Source organism: Mandrillus leucophaeus, unplaced genomic scaffold (assembly GCF_000951045.1).
Source record: "Mandrillus leucophaeus isolate KB7577 unplaced genomic scaffold, Mleu.le_1.0 Scaffold22, whole genome shotgun sequence".
NCBI classification, from domain to species: domain Eukaryota; kingdom Metazoa; phylum Chordata; class Mammalia; order Primates; family Cercopithecidae; genus Mandrillus; species Mandrillus leucophaeus.
In genome coordinates this window covers 3,312,539-3,336,249 of record NW_012102254.1, presented here as the reverse complement: position 1 = coordinate 3,336,249, position 23,711 = coordinate 3,312,539, and the positions used below count along the sequence as shown (strand labels likewise).

General features: G+C 49.1%; 1 protein-coding gene across 4 annotated transcripts in view; it reads right to left on the bottom strand.

Moving 5' to 3' along the window:
• KIF9 (kinesin family member 9) overlaps positions 1-23,711 on the bottom strand; it is a 59,664-nt gene that overhangs the window by 20,600 nt on the left and 15,353 nt on the right. For 3 of the 4 annotated variants that reach the window (XM_011981039.1, XM_011981041.1, XM_011981038.1), the window contains exons 6-16: positions 23,086-23,169; positions 22,882-22,974; positions 21,647-21,794; positions 20,204-20,268; positions 14,377-14,454; positions 6,429-6,497; positions 5,794-5,898; positions 4,624-4,679; positions 3,848-3,938; positions 3,220-3,353; positions 1,163-1,357 (exon numbers count right to left, since the gene is read on the bottom strand). In XM_011981039.1, the coding sequence (XP_011836429.1) occupies positions 1,163-1,357; positions 3,220-3,353; positions 3,848-3,938; positions 4,624-4,679; positions 5,794-5,898; positions 6,429-6,497; positions 14,377-14,454; positions 20,204-20,268; positions 21,647-21,794; positions 22,882-22,974; positions 23,086-23,169 (1,118 nt within the window). The remainder of the gene's footprint in view (positions 1-1,162; positions 1,358-3,219; positions 3,354-3,847; positions 3,939-4,623; positions 4,680-5,793; positions 5,899-6,428; positions 6,498-14,376; positions 14,455-20,203; positions 20,269-21,646; positions 21,795-22,881; positions 22,975-23,085; positions 23,170-23,711) is intronic. The other variant, XM_011981040.1, reaches the window with a different exon arrangement.

Sequence of the window (23,711 nt, the reverse complement as noted above, 5' to 3'; positions counted from 1 at the left end):
TTTTTTTTTTTTTTTTTTTGAGACAGTATCTTGCTCTGTTGCCCAGGCTGGAGTTCAGTAGCTCAATCATAGCTCACTGCAGCCTTGAGCTCCTGGGCTCAATCAATTCTCGTGCCTCAGCCTCCTGAGGAGCTCGGACTACAGGCATGTGCTCCCATGCTCAGCTACCTTTTGATTTTGTATAGAGACAGACTCCCACTATGTTGCCCAGGCTCTCCAACTCCTGGGTTTAAGCAATCCTTTCACTTTGGCCAACTGATGTGCTGCAAGCATGAGCCACCATGCCTGGCCTCTTTGATATATTTTTGAATGGCTAAGGCCATGTAGTATGTTTAATTTTACATCTTACTTTTTTCAAAAGAGCATTTCATGTTATTAAAAACCCTTTGAGAACTCTAGTTAATGAGTGTAAGATGAAGTGTTGGGGCAAGGGGAAGTGGATTGATGTGGGCAACTTTGAAATGCATCAAAAAAATAACATAGAGGAATAGAAGGATAGAGGCAGAATGAAACAAGAATAGTAACATGTAAATTGTAGAATTGGGAGGATGCTTGGTGTACAGGTGTTCGCTGTACAATTATTTCAACTTCTCTGAATGTTTAGAAATGTTCATAGGCTGAAATTCTTCATGGACAACCCAATGGCAGAGAACAATTCACTTAGTGCCCTTTCCCTAGTGTTGGCTACTGAAGGTGTTTCAAAAATATATATATATTGCTTTTTAAATAAATGATGAATACATATCTTTTGCATAAATCTTGTTTCACATCTATTTCCTTAGGATAGATCCTTAAAAACTCATCAGGGAGAGAGGCTGAGTGATTCAAGGAAAGGGAAGAGGTTATATTCTTTCATATCTTAAAAATTTTTAATCTTTTGAATGCAGTACTTGTACAAAAGATACATAACTTTAATTATTTAAATAATTGCTATCTGGAGGGTCTAAAATGATTCCATGTTTAATTGTACATCTTGGATGACTCCTGAGGTTGGATCATTTTGCAGGTGCATAGTCATGTTTTCTTCCTTGGGGACTGTGCTCCTAGTCTTTGCCTATTATTCCTTATTTTATTTCTCTTTTATCTGCAGGTACTCTTTACATGTTGAGGATCACGTATGGTTTTGTTTGATCTGGTGCAGAAGCTAACATTAGCTGATTACCTAATTGGGCGTAATTCCTCCTTCGGGGAGTCTGAGGGAAGGGGCTCAATGCTGGAAGTTTCCCGGTCCCGCGAAAGCATGTCTTTGACATCCCCATCTTTGGAGGATGGGACCAGCTGGGTCTTGGAGGTGGAAACGTAATCCAAGTCCTTCCCATTCACAGGGCTGCTGGCACCTTCCTTTCTTGCCAAGGAGCTGAAAGAAGGCATGGAAGCCCCAGGGTTCAGTCATGGGCAGTGAGGTATCGCAGATGCCAGGATGAGTGACCTTTCTCAGCACTCACTACACTGGGAGTCCCACCTCACTCAGCTCCCACCTTGTTCATATTCCTAGGTAAAAGCGCAAATAGTGTGATGCTAAGCCAGGCAGATGTGGAGGAAGAAGAGGGCATTTTTCTCCCTTTTATCAGAACAAAGAGCTCTCAGTGGTCTTGGCAGGAGACGCTTGGGAAAAATGGGTACAATCTCCAGGGACTGAAAGTGTATGGACCTGTGGGATGGGCCACAGGTTCTCAGGAACCACCATGGCTGCTGAGGTCTGAGTCATACAGGCTGCCCTGGGAAGGACTGGCAGAGCCCCATACAGGGTGGGTCTGTCTGTGGACCAATGGTAAGGCAGGATGGCTCTGCCCTGCTGTTCTTTTTTTTTTTTTTTGAGACAGAGTCTACCTCTGTTGCCCAGGCTGGAGTGCAGTGGCGTGATCTTGGCTCACTGCAAGCTCCACCTCCCAGGTTCACACCATTCTCCTGCCTCAGCCTCCTGAGTAGCTGGGACTACACGCGCCCGCCACCACGCCCAGCTAATTTTTTTGTATTTTTAGTAGAGATGGGGTTTCACCGTGTTAGCCAGGATGGGCTCGATCTCCTGACCTCGTGATCCGCCCATCTCGGCCTCCCAAAGCACCGGGATTACAGGCGTGAGCCACCGCGCCCGGCCTGCCCTGCTCTCCACACCCTGTTCTCCACACCAGCTCCCAGAAAAGTAGCTGTCCTCCCTGCTGAAGCAACAGTGCTTGGTGCCTTTCTCCAAGAAGAGGCAGATCTGAGGACCGAACTGGCAGGAGGATGCCCATGGCTCTTCCCAAAGGTCTGAGGATAGAAAATCTGTTTCTTCCTCTTTCATCCTCCTTGCAACAAGTGTGGCTCAGGGGACTGAGCCTCAACCAATCAACTACTGCACTGGTTATCCGGAAGCAGAACAGAGAGGGTTGGGGTGTGACTGCACTCATGAAGAGGCAGGAGGAGGCCAGGGACACTGGCATCCTCTGCTGCCTGACTCTTGTCCTGCGTGTAACAGTTTTCTACAATCAGCTCTGGCCCGTGGCCTGTGCTCACTCACTTATCCTCACAACAACCTCAACAACAACCTCAATGACTTGGATGCTATTATTATTTTTCCCATTTTGGAGATGCAGAAACAGGCACAGAGTGGTTCTCATGTCTCACATGGGGTGACCCCTTGGGTGTGAGAAGTGCAGAGCAGGGAGGGGAGCCCGGGCGTCAGCTCCAGAGCCTGTGCTCTTACCCACCACTACACAGCACCCCGGGAGAGTGGGCTCACTAAGTGAACCTAAATGCTCTTCCCACCTTGCACATACAAACGGATCTTGCCTGAAAGGTGAACTGGAGTTTTAGGTGACCTGAGTGCCAGTCGGCAGGAAGACCCTAGTGAAGTGAGGGGAGGCAGTACAACATAAAATACCAGAGGGCATGGGCTCTGGGGAGCTGGTCCAGCTTCTCGCTGCCATTCCACTAGTCATTGGTGGTGTGGCCTTGGGGAGTGACTTCCCCTCTCTAAGCCTCTGTTTCTTCATCAGTATAATGAAGACATTAACTCCCACCTCACCAGGTTGCTGTGAAGATGAGAGGTGATTCTTGTGGGGTTCCAAACCAACCCCAGCCCGGACCCCACAGACTTGCTAGTATTGGCAGCAGTGACGTCCATTGCGCCAACCCAGTAGCTGAGACACCGGGGGAAGGCGGGAACAGTGCACATCCTCCCATTCACCCACCGAGGAGGGCCAGCTGCTGAGGAGGCAGAGCGGCAAGGTCACTCACCTAAGGGGCTCTTTGAATGTCTTCTTGGACTTGGCTTTCTTCCCAGGTTTGGTAGAGAAAGGGGCAACTCCGAGTCCAAAGTTTTGTCCTTCAGGCTCACCCACTAGGTGGCCATCAACATCCACAAGCCCCGCCTACATAGAGAGGCCAGCCAAAGGTCTGTGAGTTAGATTAAGGGCTTGGGCCCCTTGGGGACCCACGTGTATATGGCCCAAGGCTCAGGGTGGACATGTTCACCGTACACACCAAGGTTTGGCAGCTGCTAATGCCAGCCTCAGGCTGTCCCCAGTAGAGCGGTCCCTGATCACTCTGCCAAATGTTCACTTTCCACATGCACCCCCTCACCAGTATGGCACCTCATTCCATACTCTGGGGATTTAAAAGCTTATTTCCAACCTAATTCCAGGAATTTGTCTTTAATATTATTATCCATGTTTCTACCTTATGGAAATTATTTTTAATTCAAAAGTGGTTTACTCTTACACAGGTCGCCTATGTTCATTCTGGTGTTACCTTTATCTGTTGCAATTCTAGCTCTGGTTTAATGCATAATACTTGCTGGCTCTGCAAAGGTCTGAGGATGGGAAATCTGAGGTGAGTGCTGTCGGCAAGTGGCAACTATGCTTACCTTCTGGACAGCAGAAATGGCTGCAAAGTCATTCCTGTCAATGAGGGTGTACTTCCTGCGCAAAGTGGACTCCACTTCCTGTTCCTGTTGGCTTGGGAGACAGCACAAGAGAACAGCTTGTACCTGGAGCCATGCTGAATCCACTGGGGTAAGAACCAAGTACTGGGGTTAAAAGTCATATGGGCAAGGTCCCTTGTATGGGGCCACACCTTCATCATGAACCAGACCAGACAAAAGGACAAAGGACTCACTTTCCCCTGCCCCATTGCATATACCCACTGTCCAACCCCCAAACCTGCAGGGGCCACCTTATGCCATGTGTATCTGTTCCAAGATGACACTTGATAAGGACTGTAAGCTTCACTTGGGACCATGTGGGGTTCTGTCTTAGGTTCTGTCTCTAACAGGCCCCTTGGAATCATGTGACCAGCTTCAGTGACACCACCTAGCATAAGCTGCTTAGACTATGGGTATGTTTGCACCCAAGTAAACCACAAATGCTTCCTGAGGTGGGGGTGTGTGGCAATATTCACAAGGTGAATATTCACAACGCCCTGCTCTGGGCACACTCAGAGCTGGCATTTCATAAACACCTCCTGTCCAATTAATGAACTCACTGAATATCTTACCAGGGACCCAGGCATGCCCCCAAGGACTCTAATTTGGCTCTTCATCCACAAGCATGAAGAGGATGCTCTTGGAGGCAAGTGCCCAGATCGCAGGAGATGAAAATGGCAGCCTGATGTAGGAGTGAGGCAGCGGTGGGGGTCTCTCACCTTAGAACCACCCGGAACTGGTTGAACACCTCCTTGATCTGTCTAAGGTTGATTATCTGAAGGGAAGAGAGCAAGGCAGAGGTTAGACCAAGGGCACCTAGAGGGACCAGGTTGCGTCTATGTTAGTAGAGAAATCAAGACCCCTTGGCTGACTCCTGGACCATCTGTCTCGAGAAAAGGACATTTGCACACAGCCTCTCAGCAAAGTGGCAGCCAAGCCCTTCTCCAGAGCAGGGAAACACCTGATTAATAATTTTAAAACTAAGTGTTTGCTGAGGCTATAAAAACTACCTTTTCTAAGTGGAGACCTCTATAAAACGAAATGATTCTATACCTTGAAAATACCTTCTAAAGTTTTTTATAAATAAAACGTATTTCCTCAGCTTTCTCTTCCAAAAGGCTCTGCCTGCTGTCTTCAGATGGAGCCCATTTATGGACCTGTCTGCATGGGCACAGACACGCACACATGAGGCCGGAGGAAGGTTACTGGCCTCCCCCCGGGCCTAAAGCCCACAGCATTCCCCTTGACCAAGGGTTAATCTGGGACTGCCCCTCCTGTGAAGGCCAGAAGAGTCCATCCCTTAGTTGCCCCAGGCCTGCTTCTTGGAGCTGCCCATAGTAACAGCCAGGGGGGTCTGCCCATATCTCCAAGAAGAGGGGTTCGATGGACTGCACTGTGAAAACAGGATGCAGCCTCTTCTCCCTGAGGACCCTTCCTTGTGGGGCAGTTTCCCCCTCCTTGGCCCACTCCAACATGGGTCCTGGGGTCTACCTTGTAGACAACCAGCATGACCACCATCCTTTATCAGCTTCATTCTGCGGACACAGTCAAGCCACCCAGGTGCAGCAGTTCAGTTCATCACCACTCCGTTTCCCTCCCCACTAGGCAGGTAAGGCCACTGAAGTACACGCGGTTGAGTATTTTGCCAAGGTCACTCAGCAAAGAAGCAGCTGAGCTAGGATTCAATCCCAGAAAGCCTGGCTCTAGGGCCTGTGCTTGTGCCCCTGAGATGAGCTGAAGGGTCCCTGACATCAAGAGTCCAGCACCACCCTCCACCCACTGCACCCATTCATGTGAGGTTCTGAGGCTAGCAGAGCATGCGTTGGGGTGTGCCCAGGATAGGGAGGTCCAGGCTGGCTCAGCACAGTGGTCACAGAGGGGTTCCTTACATCGATCTCGTCCAGCGTCCCCTCCAGGTACCTCCGCACCTGGGAGTTGATCTCAGCAATCTGGATTTCATCCATGGCTTCATAGGTCACAAAGGTGCGGTTGGTCTTGAAGGAGGATGAAGAACATGTGGATAAGCAACAAGAACCCGAGCCCATGTGGGAGTGGCAGGGGCCATTCTGAGAGGCAAAGTAGGGAGGCTGGGCACAGGCCCTGGCTGACCAAGCTGGCTCATTCCCTTCATCATCGGGTCCTGCCAGAGGGCCTAACACACAGGCCAGGTGCTTGAGTCAGAGATGGGTAATGGGGTAGGGGAGGGAAGGAAAGTCCCTCAGACATGGGGCCTGCTACTCCAGACAGAGGCTCTGCTGCCTGAGTCCCAGCAGACTCTGCAGCATAAGAACCGCGAGGACGGGAGGCATGTGCTGCCTCTGGCTTGAGGCCCCTCAGGACCACTGGAGGACTCTGCCCCCACCCCCTGTCCTCATGGCCCCTTGCTGCTGCCCCTTTCCTGCCACTCAGCCTGCCCTCTGACCCCGCCTACTACCGGCCTTGACCCATTATGCTGTCTGCCCCTAGCCCCAGTCACCCCTTATCCCAGCACCTCTGCCCTCCTTCCTTGCCTCTAGCCTCTTACCAGGCTGTCATGGATGGCCAGTTCCTGCTTGAGCAGTGCTAGTTCCTTCTCCAGGTTCTTGACCATTCTCTGCCGGGAAACATGGTAGGGTGGGGGCCAACAGGAAGGGTCATCAGAGAAGCTACCCTGTCTCTTCCACAGCCAGAGCACAATTCTTCATTCTGTGCCCAGACATCCCGGCCATTCCTGGATCCACAGGGTATGCTTTCAGCTTCTGGCGATTACCTCCCCACTGGTGACTCTTCCCCAACTGGGGTGAGTTTAGGGTCTGGGAGGACCTGAATAGTACCCTGGCCTTTGCTACTGCCTCAAAAGAGACAGCACAAGCTACAGGGCCACCTCAAACCCCAACTCCCAGAGGCCCCAAGCTTCTTCCAGTCTACCAGGATAATGGCCCTTTCGGTGCAGCCTATAGACTCCAGAATGCCTTCTCTTTTTTTGAGACAGAGTTTTGCTCTTGTTGCCCAGGCTGGAGTGCAATGGTGTGGTCTCAGCTCACTGCAACCTCCGCCTCCTGGGTTCAAGTGATTCTCTTGGCTCAGCCTACTGTGTAGCTGGGATTACAGTTGCCCACCACCACACCCAGCTAATTTTTATAATTTTAGTAGAGACATGGTTTCACCATGTTGGCCAGGTTGGTCTCAAACTCCGGACCTCAGGTGATCCGCCCACCTCAGCCTCCCACAGTGCTGGGATTACAGGCATGAGCCACCATACCCAGCACCAGAATGCTTTCTTTTTAGAGACAGGCTCTTGCTCTGTCCTCCAGGCTGGAGTGCAGTGTCACCATCATGGGTCACTGCAGCCTCAACCTCCTGGGCTCAAGCAATCCTCTCACCTCAGTCTCCTGAGTAGGTCATGCTACAGGTACACACTGCCATACCCAGCTAATTTTTGTAGAGACAGGGGTACCACTATGTTGCCCATGCTGGTTTCAAACTCGTGGGCTCAGGCAATCCTCTCGCCTCGGACTCCCAAAGGCTGGGATTACAGGTGTGAGCCATCGTGCCTGGCCTCCAGGATGCTTTCTATGCATGGTTATAACCCTCATCCTTTTACCCTCATCCTCACCAACCACTGCATGAACATATCACCACTCCCCAATGATAATCATGTATGTCACCTCTTATTTTTTATTTTTTATTTTTTTTTGAGATGGGGTCTCGCTCTGTTGCCCAGGCTGGAGTACAGTGGCGTGATCTCGGCTCACTGCAACCTCTGCCTCCCAGGTTCATGTGATTCTCCTGCCTCAGCCTCCCGAGTAGCTGGGATTATAGGCATGCACCACCACGCCTAGCTAATTTTTGTATTTTTAGTAGAGACGGGGTTTTGCCATGTTGGCCAGGCTAGTCTCGAACTCTTGACGTCAGGTGATCTGCCCTCCTCAGCCTCCCAAAGTGCAGGGATTACAAGTGTGAGTCACTGTGACTGGCCTCACCTCTAATTTTTTGCTGCTTACAAACAATGCTGCAAGAACATTTTTGTACTCATATTTATGTCCTTAGATTTCTGCAGAAAAACACAGCGATCTATGAGGTTTTTGAGATTTGCCCCCATTACCTCTTTTCTGCTTCTCTTCCCTGGTGCACTCCAACCACTTCCACAAATTGGTATGCTTCTGCCTCTGCATTGCCTGTCCACTGCCCTGGAATTTTCTTCTCCTAGGTATTTCCAAGACTCATTAACTTACCTTCTGAAAATCTTTTTTCAAAAGCTTCTAAATTAGGTACACCACAATTACTCTTTAAAATTGTAATTCCAGCCAGGTGCGGTGGCTCAGCCCTGTAATCCCAGTACTTAGGGAGGCCGAGGCAGGTGGATCATCTGAGGTCAGGAGTTCAAGACCATCCTTATGAAATCTCGTCTCTACAAAAATTACAAAAATTGGCTGAGCATGGTGGCGTGTGCCTGTAATCCCAACTACTAGAGAGGCTAAGGCAGGAAAATTGCTTGAACCCGGGAGGTGGAGGTTGCAGGGAGGTGGAGGTTGCAGTGAGCTGAGACTATGCCATTGCACTCCAATCTGAGCAATAGAGCGAGTCTCTGTCTCAAAATAAATAAATAAATAAATAATTGTAATTCCTTCTCCACCCCTGCAACATGCTTTAAAAATCTCTAATTTTTGGTCAGGCGTGGTGGCTCAAGCCTGTAATCCCAGCACTTTGGGAGGCCGAGACGGGCAGATCACGAGGTCAGGAGATCGAGACCATCCTGGCTAACACGGTGAAACCCCGTCTCTACTAAAAAAATACAAAAAACTAGCCAGGCGAGGTGGCGGGTGCCTGTAGTCCCAGCTACTCCGGAGGCTGAGGCAGGAGAATGGCGTGAACCCGGGAGGCGGAGCTTGCAGTGAGCTGAGATCCGGCCACTGCACTCCAGCCTGGGCGACAGAGCGAGACTCCGTCTCAAAAAAAAAAAAAAATCTCTAATTTTTTTTTCATAGCACGTTTTGCCTTTTAACATACTCTAGATTAGTGTTGTCCAATAGAACTTTCTGCAATGATTGAAATGTTCCATATTTGTGCTGCCCAGTATGGTAATGATGAGACACATACAGCTACTGAACACTTGAAATGTGGCTAGGGTGCCTGAAGAAGTAATTCTAATTTTAATTAATTTAAACAGCCACATTTGAGTAGCAGTTACTGTATTAAATAGCGAAGCTTCAGAACCTACCTATTTATTGTGATTATTATTACGCATCTCCCCTACTCCCATCAGACTGTAGGCTCAGAGATCTGTGTTTCTGTTCATGCAGTCAGGTATCCCAAGTGCTTTAAAAAGCACCTGGCACATAGTAAGCACTCCATAGATTTTAGGTAAGAAAATAAATGATACATTTCGAGGAGAAGAATCGCTAAGTCATTTTATATTTGATATTTAGCGGCTGAGTGTCTTCCCTAAAAGAGGCACAAGGAACTGCAAGCTGAGAACCCTTGCTGTGAACAGTAGAACTTCCTTTAGTTGTCATAAAAGGGCCACTGGAGGGAGCTCCCGACACCTGGATCCCGGGACTGGTAACCAAAACTGTGACCAGTCCAACGCCCCACCAAAGGCCTGCTGTACTCTAGCCCTCATCCAACCAGGTCACCTGGGCACTGAGGCCCATCTGCCCTCATATAGCAAGGGTCAACAGAACCCCTGGCATCCTGATGGCTCTGTGGCAATTCAGGTACAAAGCCTGGGACCCAAGGCACGTGACCAGTGTCCAGATGCTGGATCTGCCCCTCTGGGAAGCCCCACGAAGGTTTCCTTCAGGTGTGGACTTCCTGTGGGATCAATGGGAGAGATCTGGTGGCCAGTCTCACCTGTCCACATGCCCTCTTTCTCCCAGCTCTAGAAAATATATAATGGCCCAGCTATAGAAAGTTTGAGCCATCAGGAGCCTCCAGCTCGATGACTCTGTTCAGCGAGGCACAGCAGAGCCAAACTTACATGTCTGGGCCAATCAGAAGGCGATATAGGAGGCCGGGTGCAGTGGCACATGCCTGTAATCCCAGCACTTTAGGAGGCCAAGGTGGGCAGATCACTTGAGGTCAGGAGTTCAAGACCAGCCCGGCCAACATGGCGAAACCCCGTCTCTACTAAAAATAAAAAATAAAAAATAGCTGGGCGCGGTGGCACATGACTGTAACCCCAGCTACTCAGAAGGCTGAGGCAGGAGAATTGCTTGAACCTGGGGCATAGGGGTTGCAGTGAGCTGAGATCACGCCACTGCACTCCAGCCTGGGCAACAGAGTGAGACCCTGTCTCATAAACAACAACAACAACAAACAGGGCTTTTTTTAGATAGAAAAAAAAAATGCCTTGGGAACAGCACAGACTCATGTAAGTTTCCTAATAGGCATTTTCATTATAAATGTAATGAGGATAATTCAGAGAATTCTGCTGAAGCTGCACATCAGGCTGTGGGGCAGCTCTTGGGTCAGGCTGCTTTCCAATTTTCATCCCACTGCAGCTTGCCGGTGTATCTTCTCTTGGCAGAGTGGGGTATACTAAGTTTCTCTCTGCTGGCTGTTTATGCCTGAGCCTCACAGCCCTTTACATCCCTTCACAGAATCACTGACTGGCAGAGTGGAAGGGTCACTGGAGGTTATCAGGCCAACTTCCTTGTTCATAGAAGACGACCTTGAGGTTGAGAGAGTCTGAGCAACTCGCCACAGAGAGCTTGCGGCAGAGGTGGATTAGGAACCCAGTCTTCTGCCTTATAGCCAGCCCCATCAGCCAAAGAAATTCTGAAGACGTGATTCCACCCTCTTGAAAACAGGCGTCAATACAGAAGACAGTGCTGAAAATGACCTGAGAATACTGGCTACGGTCTAGGAAAGGCAGTAACCAAAATAATGTTTCCACATCTCTGTCAAAAACTCATGTTTGTAAAGAAGAATGCTTATCAGAAAGATTATACCCACATTCACACTGGATGGCACAGAGACTCACTCGGTTGTCCAGGGTCAACAGTGCAGATCTTGGAACAGAAATGACATGAAAAAGCATGATTCTCCAACTTCACCAGACACAGTGGCTCACACCTGTAATCCCAGCACTTTGGGAGGTTAAGAGGATCCCCTGAGCCCAGGATCTCAAGACCATCCTGGGCAACACAGGGAGACCCCATCACTACAGGAAAAAAAAAAAAATTAGGTGTGGTGGTGCAGGCCTGCGGTCCCAGCTACTTGGGAGGCTGAGGTGGGAGAATTGCTTGAGCCCAGGCAGTTCAGGCTGCAGTGAGCCATGACAGTGCCACTGCACTCCAGCTTGGGTGACAAAGCAAGACCCTATCTAAAAAAAGATAATAAAAAATAAAAAATAGGGGCATGAAAAACCTTCAAGAAAGGTACAACACTCACCCAGCCAGACTCACAGGTAGCAATGTTGATAATCCTAAGCTAAGGGAACGCCAAATAAGGAAAGATAAGAAGGCCGAGCATGTTGGCTCATGCTTGCAATCCCAGCACTTTGGGAGGCTGAGGCCAGAGGATCATGAGGTCAGGGGTTCAACACCAGCCTAACCAACACAATGAAACCCTGTCTCTACTAAAAATACATAAATTAGCTGGGGGTGGTGGCAGGTGCCTGTAATCCCAGCTACTTAGGAGGCTGAGGCAGAAGAATTGCTTGAACCTGGGAGGTGGAGGTTGCAGTGAGCCGAGATTGTGCCACCGCACTCCAGCCTGGGAGACAGAGCTAGACTCCATCTAAAACAAAACAAAAACAAAAAGCTAAGAAAATCTTCAAGAATACCGAAAAGCAGAAAAGCATACAAAATAATGCCATAAAACCTGGGCAAACTGCCCCAAAATGTGACTTCAATGGCATGCTGTCATATTGGCTTCAAGGGTGGTTTTTTGTTTGTTTGTTTGTTTGTTTAGACAGATTCTCCCTCTATTGCCCAGGCTGGAAATGCAGTGGCATGATCTCCATTCATTGCAACCACTGCCTCCCAGGCACAAGCGATTGTTGTGCCTCAGCCTCCCAAGTAGCTAGGAGTACAGGCATGCACCACTACACCCAGCTAATTTTTATATATTTTAGTAGAGATGGGGTTTCTCCATGTTGTCCAGGTTGGTCTTGCACTCCTGGCCTCAAGTGATCCGCCTGCCTCAGCCTCCCGAAGTGCTGGGATTACAGGCACGAGCCACGCTTTTTTAAGAAGTAAAACATTTCAGATAAATGTGAAGCTTCTGTATACCATGCTCCAAATCCACTCCCCTCCCATCCCAAAAGGAACCTCTGGCCTCGGTCTGTTTTTTTCCCTCCCATGCATTTTTTCTTTTACTGCACACACATATATCCATTAATGATATCAGCATCTCTCCGCATGTTTTTATATGTGGTGTAAATAATAGAGACTATCATTTGGGCCACTTCAGGCATCTAGGTTTTTTCTCACTTGAGATTTATCCATTCAGGTAGCTCTAGCTCTGGCTCCCTCACCCCACAACTCATTTAGCTACTCCCCTGTTGAAGGATATTGATTATGTTTCTAATTTTTTTGCTATTACAGTTAGTACTATAAAGAGTCACTATTTAATCATTATTACAATAAGTCTATAAAGAGACTTGTAGACTCTATAGAAGAATGGTGCTCACAGTGCTTGTTTTAATAGTGACTTCTATAGTCTCTCACACATGTGAGAATGTCTCTAGACTATATATACCTAGAAGCAATACTGCTGCTCTGCAGAAGGGAGAGGAGTGCTAGTCAACATTTATTGAATATTTACCCCATGACAGCACTATGCTAAGAGGTTTCTACACATTATCTCATTCTTCACAAGATCTCTTTGAGCATGAATTGTGTTATGTACCCAACTTACAAATGAAGAAACTGAGCCTTAGAAAGTGCAGCTATTTTGGCCAGGTGTGGTGGCTCACTCCTGTAATCCCGGCACTCTGGGAGGCCGAGGTAGGCAGATCATCTGAGGTCAGGAGTTTGAGACCAGCCTGGCCAACATGGTGAAACCCTGTCTCTACTAAAAATACAAAAATTAGCTCAGTGTGGTGGTATGCGCCTGTAGTCCCAGCTACTCGGGAGGCTGAGGCAAGAGAATGGCTTGAACCTGGGAGGTAGAGGTTGCAGTGAACCGAGATCGCACCACTGCACTCCAGCCTGGGCGAGACTCGGTCTCAAAAAACAAAAATTAGCTGGGCATGGTAGCATGTGCCTGTAATCCCAGATACTTGGGAGGCTGAGGCAGGGGAATGGCTTGAACCTGGGAGGTAGAGGTTGCAGTGAGCCGAGATTGTGCCACTGCACTCCAGCCTGGGTGACATAGGGAGACTGTCTCAAAAAAAAAAAAAAAAAAAAGTGTAGGTATTTTGCTGAGGCTATATACAGCTAGTGGAGGAAAGAGCAGGGTGCTAAACCCAGGAGAGCCCAATCCAGTCGCCATGGCCTTAACTAGGATGCCAGTGGTTCTCAAAGTGTGGCCCCAAGAGAGGAGGCATCGGTGTCATAAAAGGGCCTAAAGAACTTACTAGAAATGGGATAGAAGCTGACCTTAAGACGAAAATTTTTTAAAAAGGAAAGAAAAAAAAGGGAATCTTCAGGCCCCACCCTAGACCCGCAGAATCAGAAACTCTGGGAATGGATCTAGTGACCTGTGGTTCAGCATCAATCAGGTGACACTGATGCCTTGTCACATTTGAGAACCGCTGCTCTAAGCTCCACTCCCTCCCCAATCTCCAAACCATGGGCTAGTTCTACAGAGCCACAGGGACTGTCATTTTCCTTCAGGGTTTAGAATCTGAAACATTTAACTGGTTTGTTGAGCTTAGGGCTTACAAATGCTCCTTTCTCCATGAGCTATGATTTCATAAGCATCTTAGAGGAAAGCCAGATTAACAATAAATGTGTTTTTACTACACCAGATGTTGCCAGAATGCTCCCCAAAGTGGTTGTATCAATTACACTTTGACCAGAAGTGGACAAGAGTTTCCATTTCTCCACATTCTCATCATCATTTTGTGTTGCCAAAAACATTCTATTTTTTGCTAATTTGAGGGTAGAATTCCACTGAGGTTTTAGTTTGTATTTCCCTTGTTAATGGTGATGCTGAGCACTCCCTCTGATTGGTCAGCTCTGTTTTCTGGGAGGAAAGAGATTCTGTAGTTACACAGCCAGGTGATTCTGAAAGATGGTCCACACCACTTTAGCCCTTAGCTCTAACGAAACCTCATGTAGAAGCCTAGAGCACCCAGAGTTCCTGAAGCCTCACATGTGAATTGTTGGTGGCCTGACCTAGCCCTTTCACCCCATGACAGCCCCTAAGGGTCTCCAGGGACTCTGAAGACTCTGGCCAGTCCAGGAGTGGAAAGGGGCTGACCCAGGGCTGCATGGCGATCTTTGGTTGAGGCAGGAAGGGAAGCCTCGCCTGTGTGACCCAAGTAGCAAACCCACACACTTTCCCCACAGTGGGACACCTGCCCACAACCCCTGATGTACCTCAGCATCATACTTTTCATTGATGGCAGGCTCAGTGGTGACTAGCTTCATCCTGCTGGCAAATCTCAGCGAAGACAGCTGAAAAACAGGGCAGGTAGACGTCAGATGGCTCGCTACTAAAGTGAGACCCCAAGAGACCGGCCTTCGCAGAGACGTTGCCTGCCCTTTCCTGGCTCCATAGGCTCCCTTGTCAACCCGTGTTTGTTCCCTTCCCCCAGAGGACATTGGCCAAAAGAGTTCTTGGGTATGAGGTCCCCATGAGAAGATCAGGAAGGTGACAGAGGGCACATCCAGCAGCCTGGTCCTTGTCAGGCAAACTATGAGGATGCACACTGGTCTATTTCTTACACAAACCTGACTCTCTTCTACCTGTAGGCCTCTGCTCAGGTGACCCCTGCCTGGAGTACCCTTTTCTGTCCTCCTATGCTGTCTGCCTTCCTACGTTCCACTCTCTCTCCAAGACTCAGCTGAAAACCAGCTTCCTTCCTGAGCCCTCCTGGTTTTCCTTCACACGAAACGTCTCTGCCCCTTCCACAAACCACAGTGTTTCCCCTCCTTCATGCAATTTTCAGGGTCTAGATCAGCCATGTCCAACGGAGATACAAATGCAAACTACAAATGTAAGCCATACATGTAATTTTATATTTTCTAGTACCATATAAGAAAAGTTAAAAAGAAGCAGGTGCAAATAATTTTAATATGTTTTATTTAAATTTTAACCCAAGATATCAAAAATATTATGATTTGTTTGTGGGGTTTTGTTTGTTTTGTTTTGTTCTTTTGAGACAGGGTGTTGCTCTGTCATCCAGGTTGGAGTGCAGTGGCACAATGTTAGCTCACTGCAGCCTCAACCTTCTGGGTTCAGGCAATCCTCCCACCTCAGCCTCCTGTGTAGCTGGGGCTACAGGTGTGAGCCACTGTACCTGGTCCCAAAATGTTATAATTTCAACATGTAATCAACATTTTAAAATTATTGAAATATTTTACCATCTGATATGGTTTGGATCTGTGTCCCCAGCCAAATCTCATGTTGAAATACAATCCCCAATGCTGGAGGTGGAGTCTGGTGGGAGGTGATTGGATCATGGGGGCAGACTTCCCCTTTGGTGGTGTTCTCATGGTAGTGAGTGAGTTCTTATGAGATCTGGTCATTTCAACGTGTGGCACCTCCCTGCCCCTCACTTTCTTCCTCCTGCTCCTGTCATGCAAGACATCTTCTCCTGCTTTGCCTTCCGCCATGAGTAAAAGCTCCCCGAGGCCACCCCCAAAGCAGATGCTGCCATGCTTCCTGTACAGCCTGTGGAACCATGAGCCAATTAAACCTCTTTTCTTTATAAAGTACCCAGTCTCAGGTGTGAGAACGGATTGATACACTTCTTTTTTTGGTGCTGGGTCTTTGAAATCTGGTGTGCATTTTACACTTGCATAACATGTCAGTCGGGACTAGCCACATCTGAGTGCTCCATAGCTACATGTGGCCAGTGGCTGCCGTAGTAGCCAGTGCAGGTCTAGCGCCTGAGCAGCATCTGCTCAAACTTTACCCTGTGAAGACTCCCCTGAGCCATTCCCCAGAGGGCAGATGCTCAGGCCCCCTGATGAATGACTCAGCAGTGTGGGTGGGAATGGGTAGTTCTGCTGCATTTGGAGGCAGGGGCCTCCAGCCACACACGCTGAGAAATGCTGCTCTGGGGCATGACCGATCTGTTAATGAAGCCTGGACTCTGCTCACCAGCCTCAGCCAAGTGTCCTCCCCACCATCCACAGGGAATCTCCACAGGTTTGAGCTGAAAAGCTTCACTGCCGGCACAGGGATAGGCCCCTACCAGCCTCGTCCTCTGTATACACTTCCCTCAGGGACCTCTCTGCTGCCGAGCCACGAGGCCATGTCAGGACAGGAGGGGTACTGGGCTCTCTCAGCCTCCCTTCCGCAAGGCTTATGGCTATCATGTCTAACCCTGCATCCAACATTTGGGGCCTGGACTTCCCAGAGTGGCCTCAGCTTGCTCAGCCCTTCATTCTGTGAGAGAAGGGGCAGATAATGAGTAGGTAAGCTCATGCCAAGTTATGATAGGGCCAACCCTCCCACGGCGCTTGCTGTGGCCGGGCTCTGTTCTAAGTGTAGAGGCATGGTTGCTCATTTAATCTTCACAACTTCCTATAAAGTAGATGCATCATCAACCCAGTTTTATAGATGAGGACACTGAAACACAGGGAGGTCAAGTCACCCACTCACGGCCACAGAGCTGGTCTGTGGCCACACAGGAATTCAACTCAAGCACTCCAGCTCCCAAGTCTGTGCTCTTCACGGCTGGGAGCAGGACTGATAGGAAACCCATCCTAAAGACTGGGTGGGGCCTGGGAGAGGTCAGAGGAGTAGTTTGCCGGGTGATGGGGAAGGCATAAGGGCATCCTGATGGAGGAACAGTAGGCCCCAAGTGTGAGGGAGGTGAGAGCCAGGTCAACATCTCAGGTGGACTGAGACAATGACAGGGTGCTCTGGGAGGAGACTCAGTGGTACTGGCAGTGGAACTGAGAAGGGCCTTGAGGAATCATAGGCCTGGGGAATCAGTTTCTCAGGTAAGGCCAGCAAGTGGTAGGTGTGTGGTAAATGTCGAATCTGAAAGGAGGGAGGCATTATAATGTTCATTAACCTTTGCTATTCAGTAATGAGGCTAAATATTCAACTCAGCAGAGGTCTAAAATGTGTGTGTGTGCTGACTGGCCTCTATGTCTTTGGCCCATTGCTTGTGAATAGAGATACTTGCAAAATAGGTAAAATGAGACCACTAGGAAAGATAAATATTTGCATAGAAGTATGCTCCAAAATGGACTCTCGGGCCCAAGACACTAAGAGTGAATGATGCCTGCAGGGTCCCAGCAGAGTCTCCCTGGAGGGGTAGCCAGCCAAGGATAATTATGGCTGGAGGCCTTTGGGGCAGCTATGGGAGCAGGTCCAGATCCCATGCCTCACTGCTCGGATGTTAGCTCAGGGATGGAGGGCTCCTCCCTGGCAGTGACAAACAGCCAGGGGCCTCAGGAGGCAGGCCCAGAGATTCTAGCCTCAGGCCATGCTGGGCTATCTCGTATTTCAATGAATGATCCTGAAATGAGGAAGTAGGCTAGAAGTGGCTGACCCCTAAGTGGCCCAGAGGAAAGACTGAAAGGGCTCTTCCTTGGGCAGTCTACTCTGGTGGCTCAGAGCTCAGCCACTGACCCGCTGCGTGACCACCGACAGATCTCACAACTTCTCTGTAAGGTGAAGGGAGAGCTGCCTCGCTAAGGTGTATAATGCGCTCTGTACAGAGCTGGTTCACAGCAAGCCCTCAGGAAGACGTCTCTGTCATTACAGGTGGTGTTGCTTCTGTGCAGGGCCAAGTCAGACTCTCCTGCTCCAAGTATAGCAGCAAGTATGGCCATGTCCCACCCCTGCGGTTACTCACGCACACATGTACAGTGTCACTGCGTAAAGCAACACAATCCATGACGAGAATAGTTTTCAAGTTTTAACACATTTGGAAAAGACAATCATTAGCTTTCATACCCCCAATATACCTTTCTCCCAAACCCCTGAGACTCCTCCAACAGCTCCTCTGGGCTCTGGGTTCGGTCCTGGGCAGAGAACCCAAGTGGTATATGGGCACAAGCCCCCGGAGACGGCGGGTACTAGGAGAGTTGTTTCCTGAGCTGTAACCATCACAGGAGGTGGGGATAAAGGGAGACAGGGAGCTTCTACTGTCTTGGAGGGCATCTTTCTTAACAAGGCAGCCAGGAAGCCCATTTCTTATGGCTCTTCTTAGGGTTCAACTGTGTATTTTTTTGTTTGTTTTTTTTTTCCTTTTGAGATGGAGTCTTGCTCTGTCACCCAGGTTGGAGTTCAGTGGCCCAATCTCTGCTCACTACAACCTCTGCCTCCAGGGTTCAAGCGATTCTCCTGTCTCAGCCTCCCAAGTAACTGGGATTATAGGCGCCCACCACCATGCCCTGCTAATTTTTGTATTTTTAGTAGAGACAGTGTTTCACCATGTTGGCCAGGCTGGTCTCAAACTCCTTACCTCAAGGAGTGATCTGCCCACCTCAGCCTCCCAAAGTGCTGGGATTACAGGCATGAGCCATCATGCCTGGCCTCAACCATGCTTTTTATGCCATGAGACCAAGAAGTTCCAGAAGCCTTCCTCTGGGGATGCTGCCTGCACATCAGCTGGAGCTCTCCTCCCCTGCCTCCCAAGTCCCAGGTTGCTGGATGTACGACAGGAGCATTCTCCTTGGAAGCTAGGACAGTCCCTAATGCACACAGCTGGGAGACCCTGCAGGCATGTCTTGCCCTGAAGCATCTTTGGAAATAACCTGTTTCACCTAAGTAGATTATCCAGGTGACTGAAGTTTGCCTTAAACATCCACACTTGAAAAATAAAATGTCTAATGATAGCTTTTCTAACCTGTCTCTTGTGGGGTTTTTTTTTTTTTTTTTTTTTGAGACATCTTGCTCTGTCACCAAGGCTGGAGTACAGTGGCACGATCTCGGCTCACTACAACCTCTGCCTCCCAGGTTCAAGCGATTCTCCTGCCTCAGCCTCCCGAGTAGCTAGGACCACAGGCGTGCACCACCATGCCCGGTTAATTTTTGTATTTTTAGTAGAGATAAGGTTTCACCATGTTGGTCAGGCTGGTCTCGAACTCCTGACCTCAGGTGATCCACCTGCTTCAGCCTCCTAAAGTGTTGGGATTACAGGCGTGAGCCACCGTGCCCGGCCCCTAATCTGTCTTATGTATGATGGGTGGCACTTTAGAGGAAGGTTGAGAAAGTCCCAGGCTGGAGGTGCTCAGCTGTGTGGACTCACCTGTGTCACTGAGCTAGACCCTTATTCCTGCCTCTAATTCTCACAGGCTTCTCCCTTCCCCAGGCCACCTGTGTCCTGCCACTTGGATAATCTCCCTGACTAATCCCACCTCTGGCCACAGCCCTCCCTGTGACAGCTGCAGCCACCTGTAGGAGAACAGCCAAGGCCTCAGCTGGGCCACCAGGGCCCATTCAGCCCCTGTGATTTCTTTTATTCTTCTTGCTGAGAGCCCCCACCCCCGCAGCAGACAGATGTTCCCGGTGTGGGTCACATCTTCAGTCCCACTATTACCTTTGCCAGGAATACCTCCACTTATCCTACCACCAAGCCTTTAACCCCAGCCAGCTCAGTGCCCACCTTTCCCTACTCTAGCTTCAGGAAAAGCTCCCCATAACCCCCATCCTGGCCTCCTCTGAAGGTCTCTTCCTTCTGGGACTCACATTACTTAGGACCATGGCTTCTCTCTCTTTCTGGGTTGAGGATGCTGAGGCCCAAGGCCATTTATGACTAATTTCTACCAGGTTACGCCTCCTTACCATGGTGCATGTGGCAGGTGCTTAATACCATCTGCTCATACTGGCCTTATAACCACAGCCTGGAACCCTGTGGGGTTTTCAAGATGTTTAAACATGCCCGATTATAAAGAACAAGTGATCAATGATCCTTCTTGATCCCAATTCCAGGAGCAGCACCCCAGGAAACATGGTCCTTGTCTTCACAAAGCTGGCTCTCAGTCTCCCTCCTCATGCAGTCCCCCATGCCGAGCCCACCTGCTGGCTGGCCCTCTTCCTCCACACAGTTTAGCGCTTGGTGTGTGGATTCTGGCTCTGGGCCCCCTCAGCAACTGTGGCTCAGACTCACCCCTGGATCCTTCCACTCTTGACAATGTCTATGGTCACTGTGCCAGCTTAGCCAGCCTGGAGCCTTACCCTGCCCTGGCACCCATGAGGGGGGATTCCGACCTGGTTTCATTGACTGTGTTTACATACCGTTTCTTCTAACTGGGCAGCTTCTCCATAGATGTTCGTCACGAGGACCATATTGCAGTTTCCGCCTGCAGAAAGCAAGCCACAGAAGGGCTGTGAACCATGTGTTTTTTCTGCTCAAAGGAGTTGATGGGGTCTGTTACACACTGAATGTTTTTTGTTTGATTTTTTGAAACAGGGCCTCACCATGTCACCCAGGCTGTAGTGCAGTGACACGATTACAGCTCACTGCAGCCTCAATCTCCTGGGCTGAAGCAATCCTCTTGCCTCAGCCTCCCAAGCAGCAGCTGGGACCACAGGTGCACACCACCACACCCGGCTAATTTTTTTGTTTTTAGAGACAAGGTCTTGCTATGTTGCCCAGGCTGGTCTTGAACTCCTGGCCTCAAGCGATCCTCCTGCCTCAGCCTCCCAAAATGCTGGGATTACAGGTGTGAGCCACTGCACCTGGTCAAGACTGAATGTTTTTGTCCTTACAAAATTCATACGTTGAAGTCATAACCCCTGTGTGATGGTATCTGGATGTGAGGACTTGGGGAGGGGGAGGTAATTTGGTTTAGTTGAAGTCAGAGGGTGGGGCCCCCATGATGGGGTTAGTGTCCTTATAAGGAAAGAGACCAGAGCCCTCTCTTTCTTTCCATGTGAGGATACGCAAGAAGGTGGCCATCTGCAAGCCAGGAGGAGGGCCCTCACTAGGCACTGAATCTGCTGGCACTTGAATCTTGAACCTTCCAGTCTCCAGAACTATGTGAAATAAATGCCTGTTGTTTAAGCCACTTAGCTTATGGTATTTTCTTATAGCAGCTTGAACTGAGACAGGGTCAGAGAGGACACATACATCTGTGAGGCTTGGAGGTAAGGGGAAGAGAGAAAGAGAGGCCACCACATGTACCTGAAAGAGGATCCAGGAGAAAACAGCAGAGGAGAGATGATACAGGGCAGGGAGGGGCAGGGACAGCAGAGGGAGGTATGAGTCGGAGCTTTGCTCAGGGTGGCACTCAGTTAACAATCAGACACTAGTGACTGTGTTGTCAGGCTTAACACAAAGGCCTAGGGCCATAAGGATGATAAGACACAGCCCCCGCTGCTCTGTCTAGGAGGCTGCAGGGGAAGGGAAGACACCATCGGAGAGAGGCCCTCGCCCCAAGTCTTCAGGCTGTGAAGGATTCTGCCAGCTGTCCCCTCAGGATAAGGGGAAAAGAGAAGGTATTCCTAGTACAGGTAAAAAGCCTAAGGAAGGTTCCGAGGAGTGAATAGCATGGTGTGTTCTGGGCACAGTGCTTGATTCTGCCTTTCCAGGTGTCTGAAGTCACTGTGAATGTGCTGCAGGTGAATCCATGCCACCAGGAGGGAGCAATTCTATTACCGCCACTGGCAGATGTGCCAAACCTGTCCCTCCCCAAAGACACAGACCCTCCTCCCTGGGCAGCAATTGTACCCCCTCACCTAACGAGTCCTTCAGAGCGTGGGTGAGCTTGCACTGCCGAAAGGGGATGTGGTCCCGCTTCTGGTCCCCGAGGGCAATGATGGCCTGCTCCAGGAATGACAGCGATTTGTTGATGTAGGTGGCTTCCTTCAGGACTCGGCCCTCAGACTAGAAAGCAAAGGTCAGTTCCACTTTGGATGGAATCAAGCAGCTGCCCCCACTAAGAACAGCAGCCTTCCTGGTCTGGAGAAACGCTGTAAGTCTGTGGTCAGGCCAGCGCCTCCTTCTCAGAACCAGATTCTTCCCGCAGTGTCATGTGACTGTATTCCATCTTGGGCTAATAATGGTAATACCAAAACTCAGAAATACTCATTTGAACACTCATGTGAACGCTCGTGAGAATGTGAATGCTTACATGAATATTCATATGGACATTCACTCAAAGATTCACATTAGTATGAATATGTACTGAAATACTTGTCTAGATATTTGAGCAAAGAATCCCGTGAATATTCACACAAACACTCATGAATGCACATACAAATGCTCATCTGAATACTCTTGTTAATACTCATGCTAATACACTCATACAAATATTTATTTGAAATATTCATGCGAATACTCATATTCATTCACAAAGAAGCCAGGTGTGGTGGCTCACACTTGTAATCCCAGCACTTTGGGAGACCAAAGCAGGAGGATCGCTTGAGCCCAGGAGTTTAAGTTCAGCCTTGGCAACATAGCAAGACCCCGTCTCTACAAGAAAATTTAAAAATTATCTAGTCATGGTGGTGCATACCTGTGGTCCCAGATACTTGAGAGACTGAAGTGGGAGGATCATTTGAGCCTGGGAGGTCAAGGCTGCAGTGAGCTGTGTTTGTGCTACTGTACCCCAGCCTGGGAGCCAGAGTGAGACTATGTCTCAAAACAATAACAACAAAAACACACACAGAGAAATGCTATACCAGCAAAGAATATTTACTGAGCACTGAGTGCCAGGCACTTTGCTAAGAATGTAAAGGGCACTATCTCATTTAATGTTTACAAAAATCCTCTGAGATAGGAACCGCCCCCAGGTAATAGCTGTTCCCTCTTTGCCAATCCTGTCCCTCCAGCAAGCCCACACGTCCTACTTCGCCTAGCTCAGGACTGTGTTCACAAATATCCAATGAGTCATGGCCCAGATGTGCGGGCACTATGCCAGAAAGAGGGCTTGTGGCTTATTGAGTAGCAACCTCCAGCCCCCATCACTTACCCCAGACTTCCCCAGCCTCTCTGAGCCTGCCAGATCCACCAAGTTAATTTTGGAAGTGATGTACTTTTCCTCTGATAAGGTCCGGGAATGGGCCTACAAAACATCCAAGCAGAAGTTAGACTGTCACAGGGAGAAGTTTCTGACTGAGCAGGCCCCATGGGAACTGACTGCCCCGCCTGGGCTGATCAAAGAGCTTGCACCTACCTCTAAGTAGATGGTGAAAATGCAGTGTGATCTAGAAGAGTTTTTGTTCATAGTGTGGGAGGCTATAATCCTGTTGGTCTCACCCTGAAGAGGAAGGGAATCATAGGCAACATTTTGAAAAACAAAAACGACAAGGCACTTGTGTCATTTTTCAATTATACCAATAGCTACACAAGTAGTCTCACATCACTGCAATCAGCTGGGCCTTCCAGGCAAACGTCTATTACAAACTAATAGAAAGGGAGTCCAATTGGAGTCCACATCTATACTTTCACCCGCTGCTGGGGACGTGTGAATTGGTATAGCTTTCTGAAAAGCAAAGTGACAATAAAAATCAAGAGCCTTAAAAATATCTATGAATATTGAATCAGAATCAACCTGCATGTCCAACAATTTGGGAATGATCTATGTGTACAACAGAATATTGGGCAGCCAGGAAAATGCTAACACATAGTTTTTAATAACAGAGAAATGGGGCTGGGCGCAGTGGCTCATGCCTGTAATCCCAGTACTTTGGGAGGCCGAGGTGGGCGGATCACGAGGTCAGGAGATTGAGACCATCCTGGCTAACATGGTGAAACCCCGTCTCTACTAAAAATACAAAAAATTAGCTGGACATGGTAGCA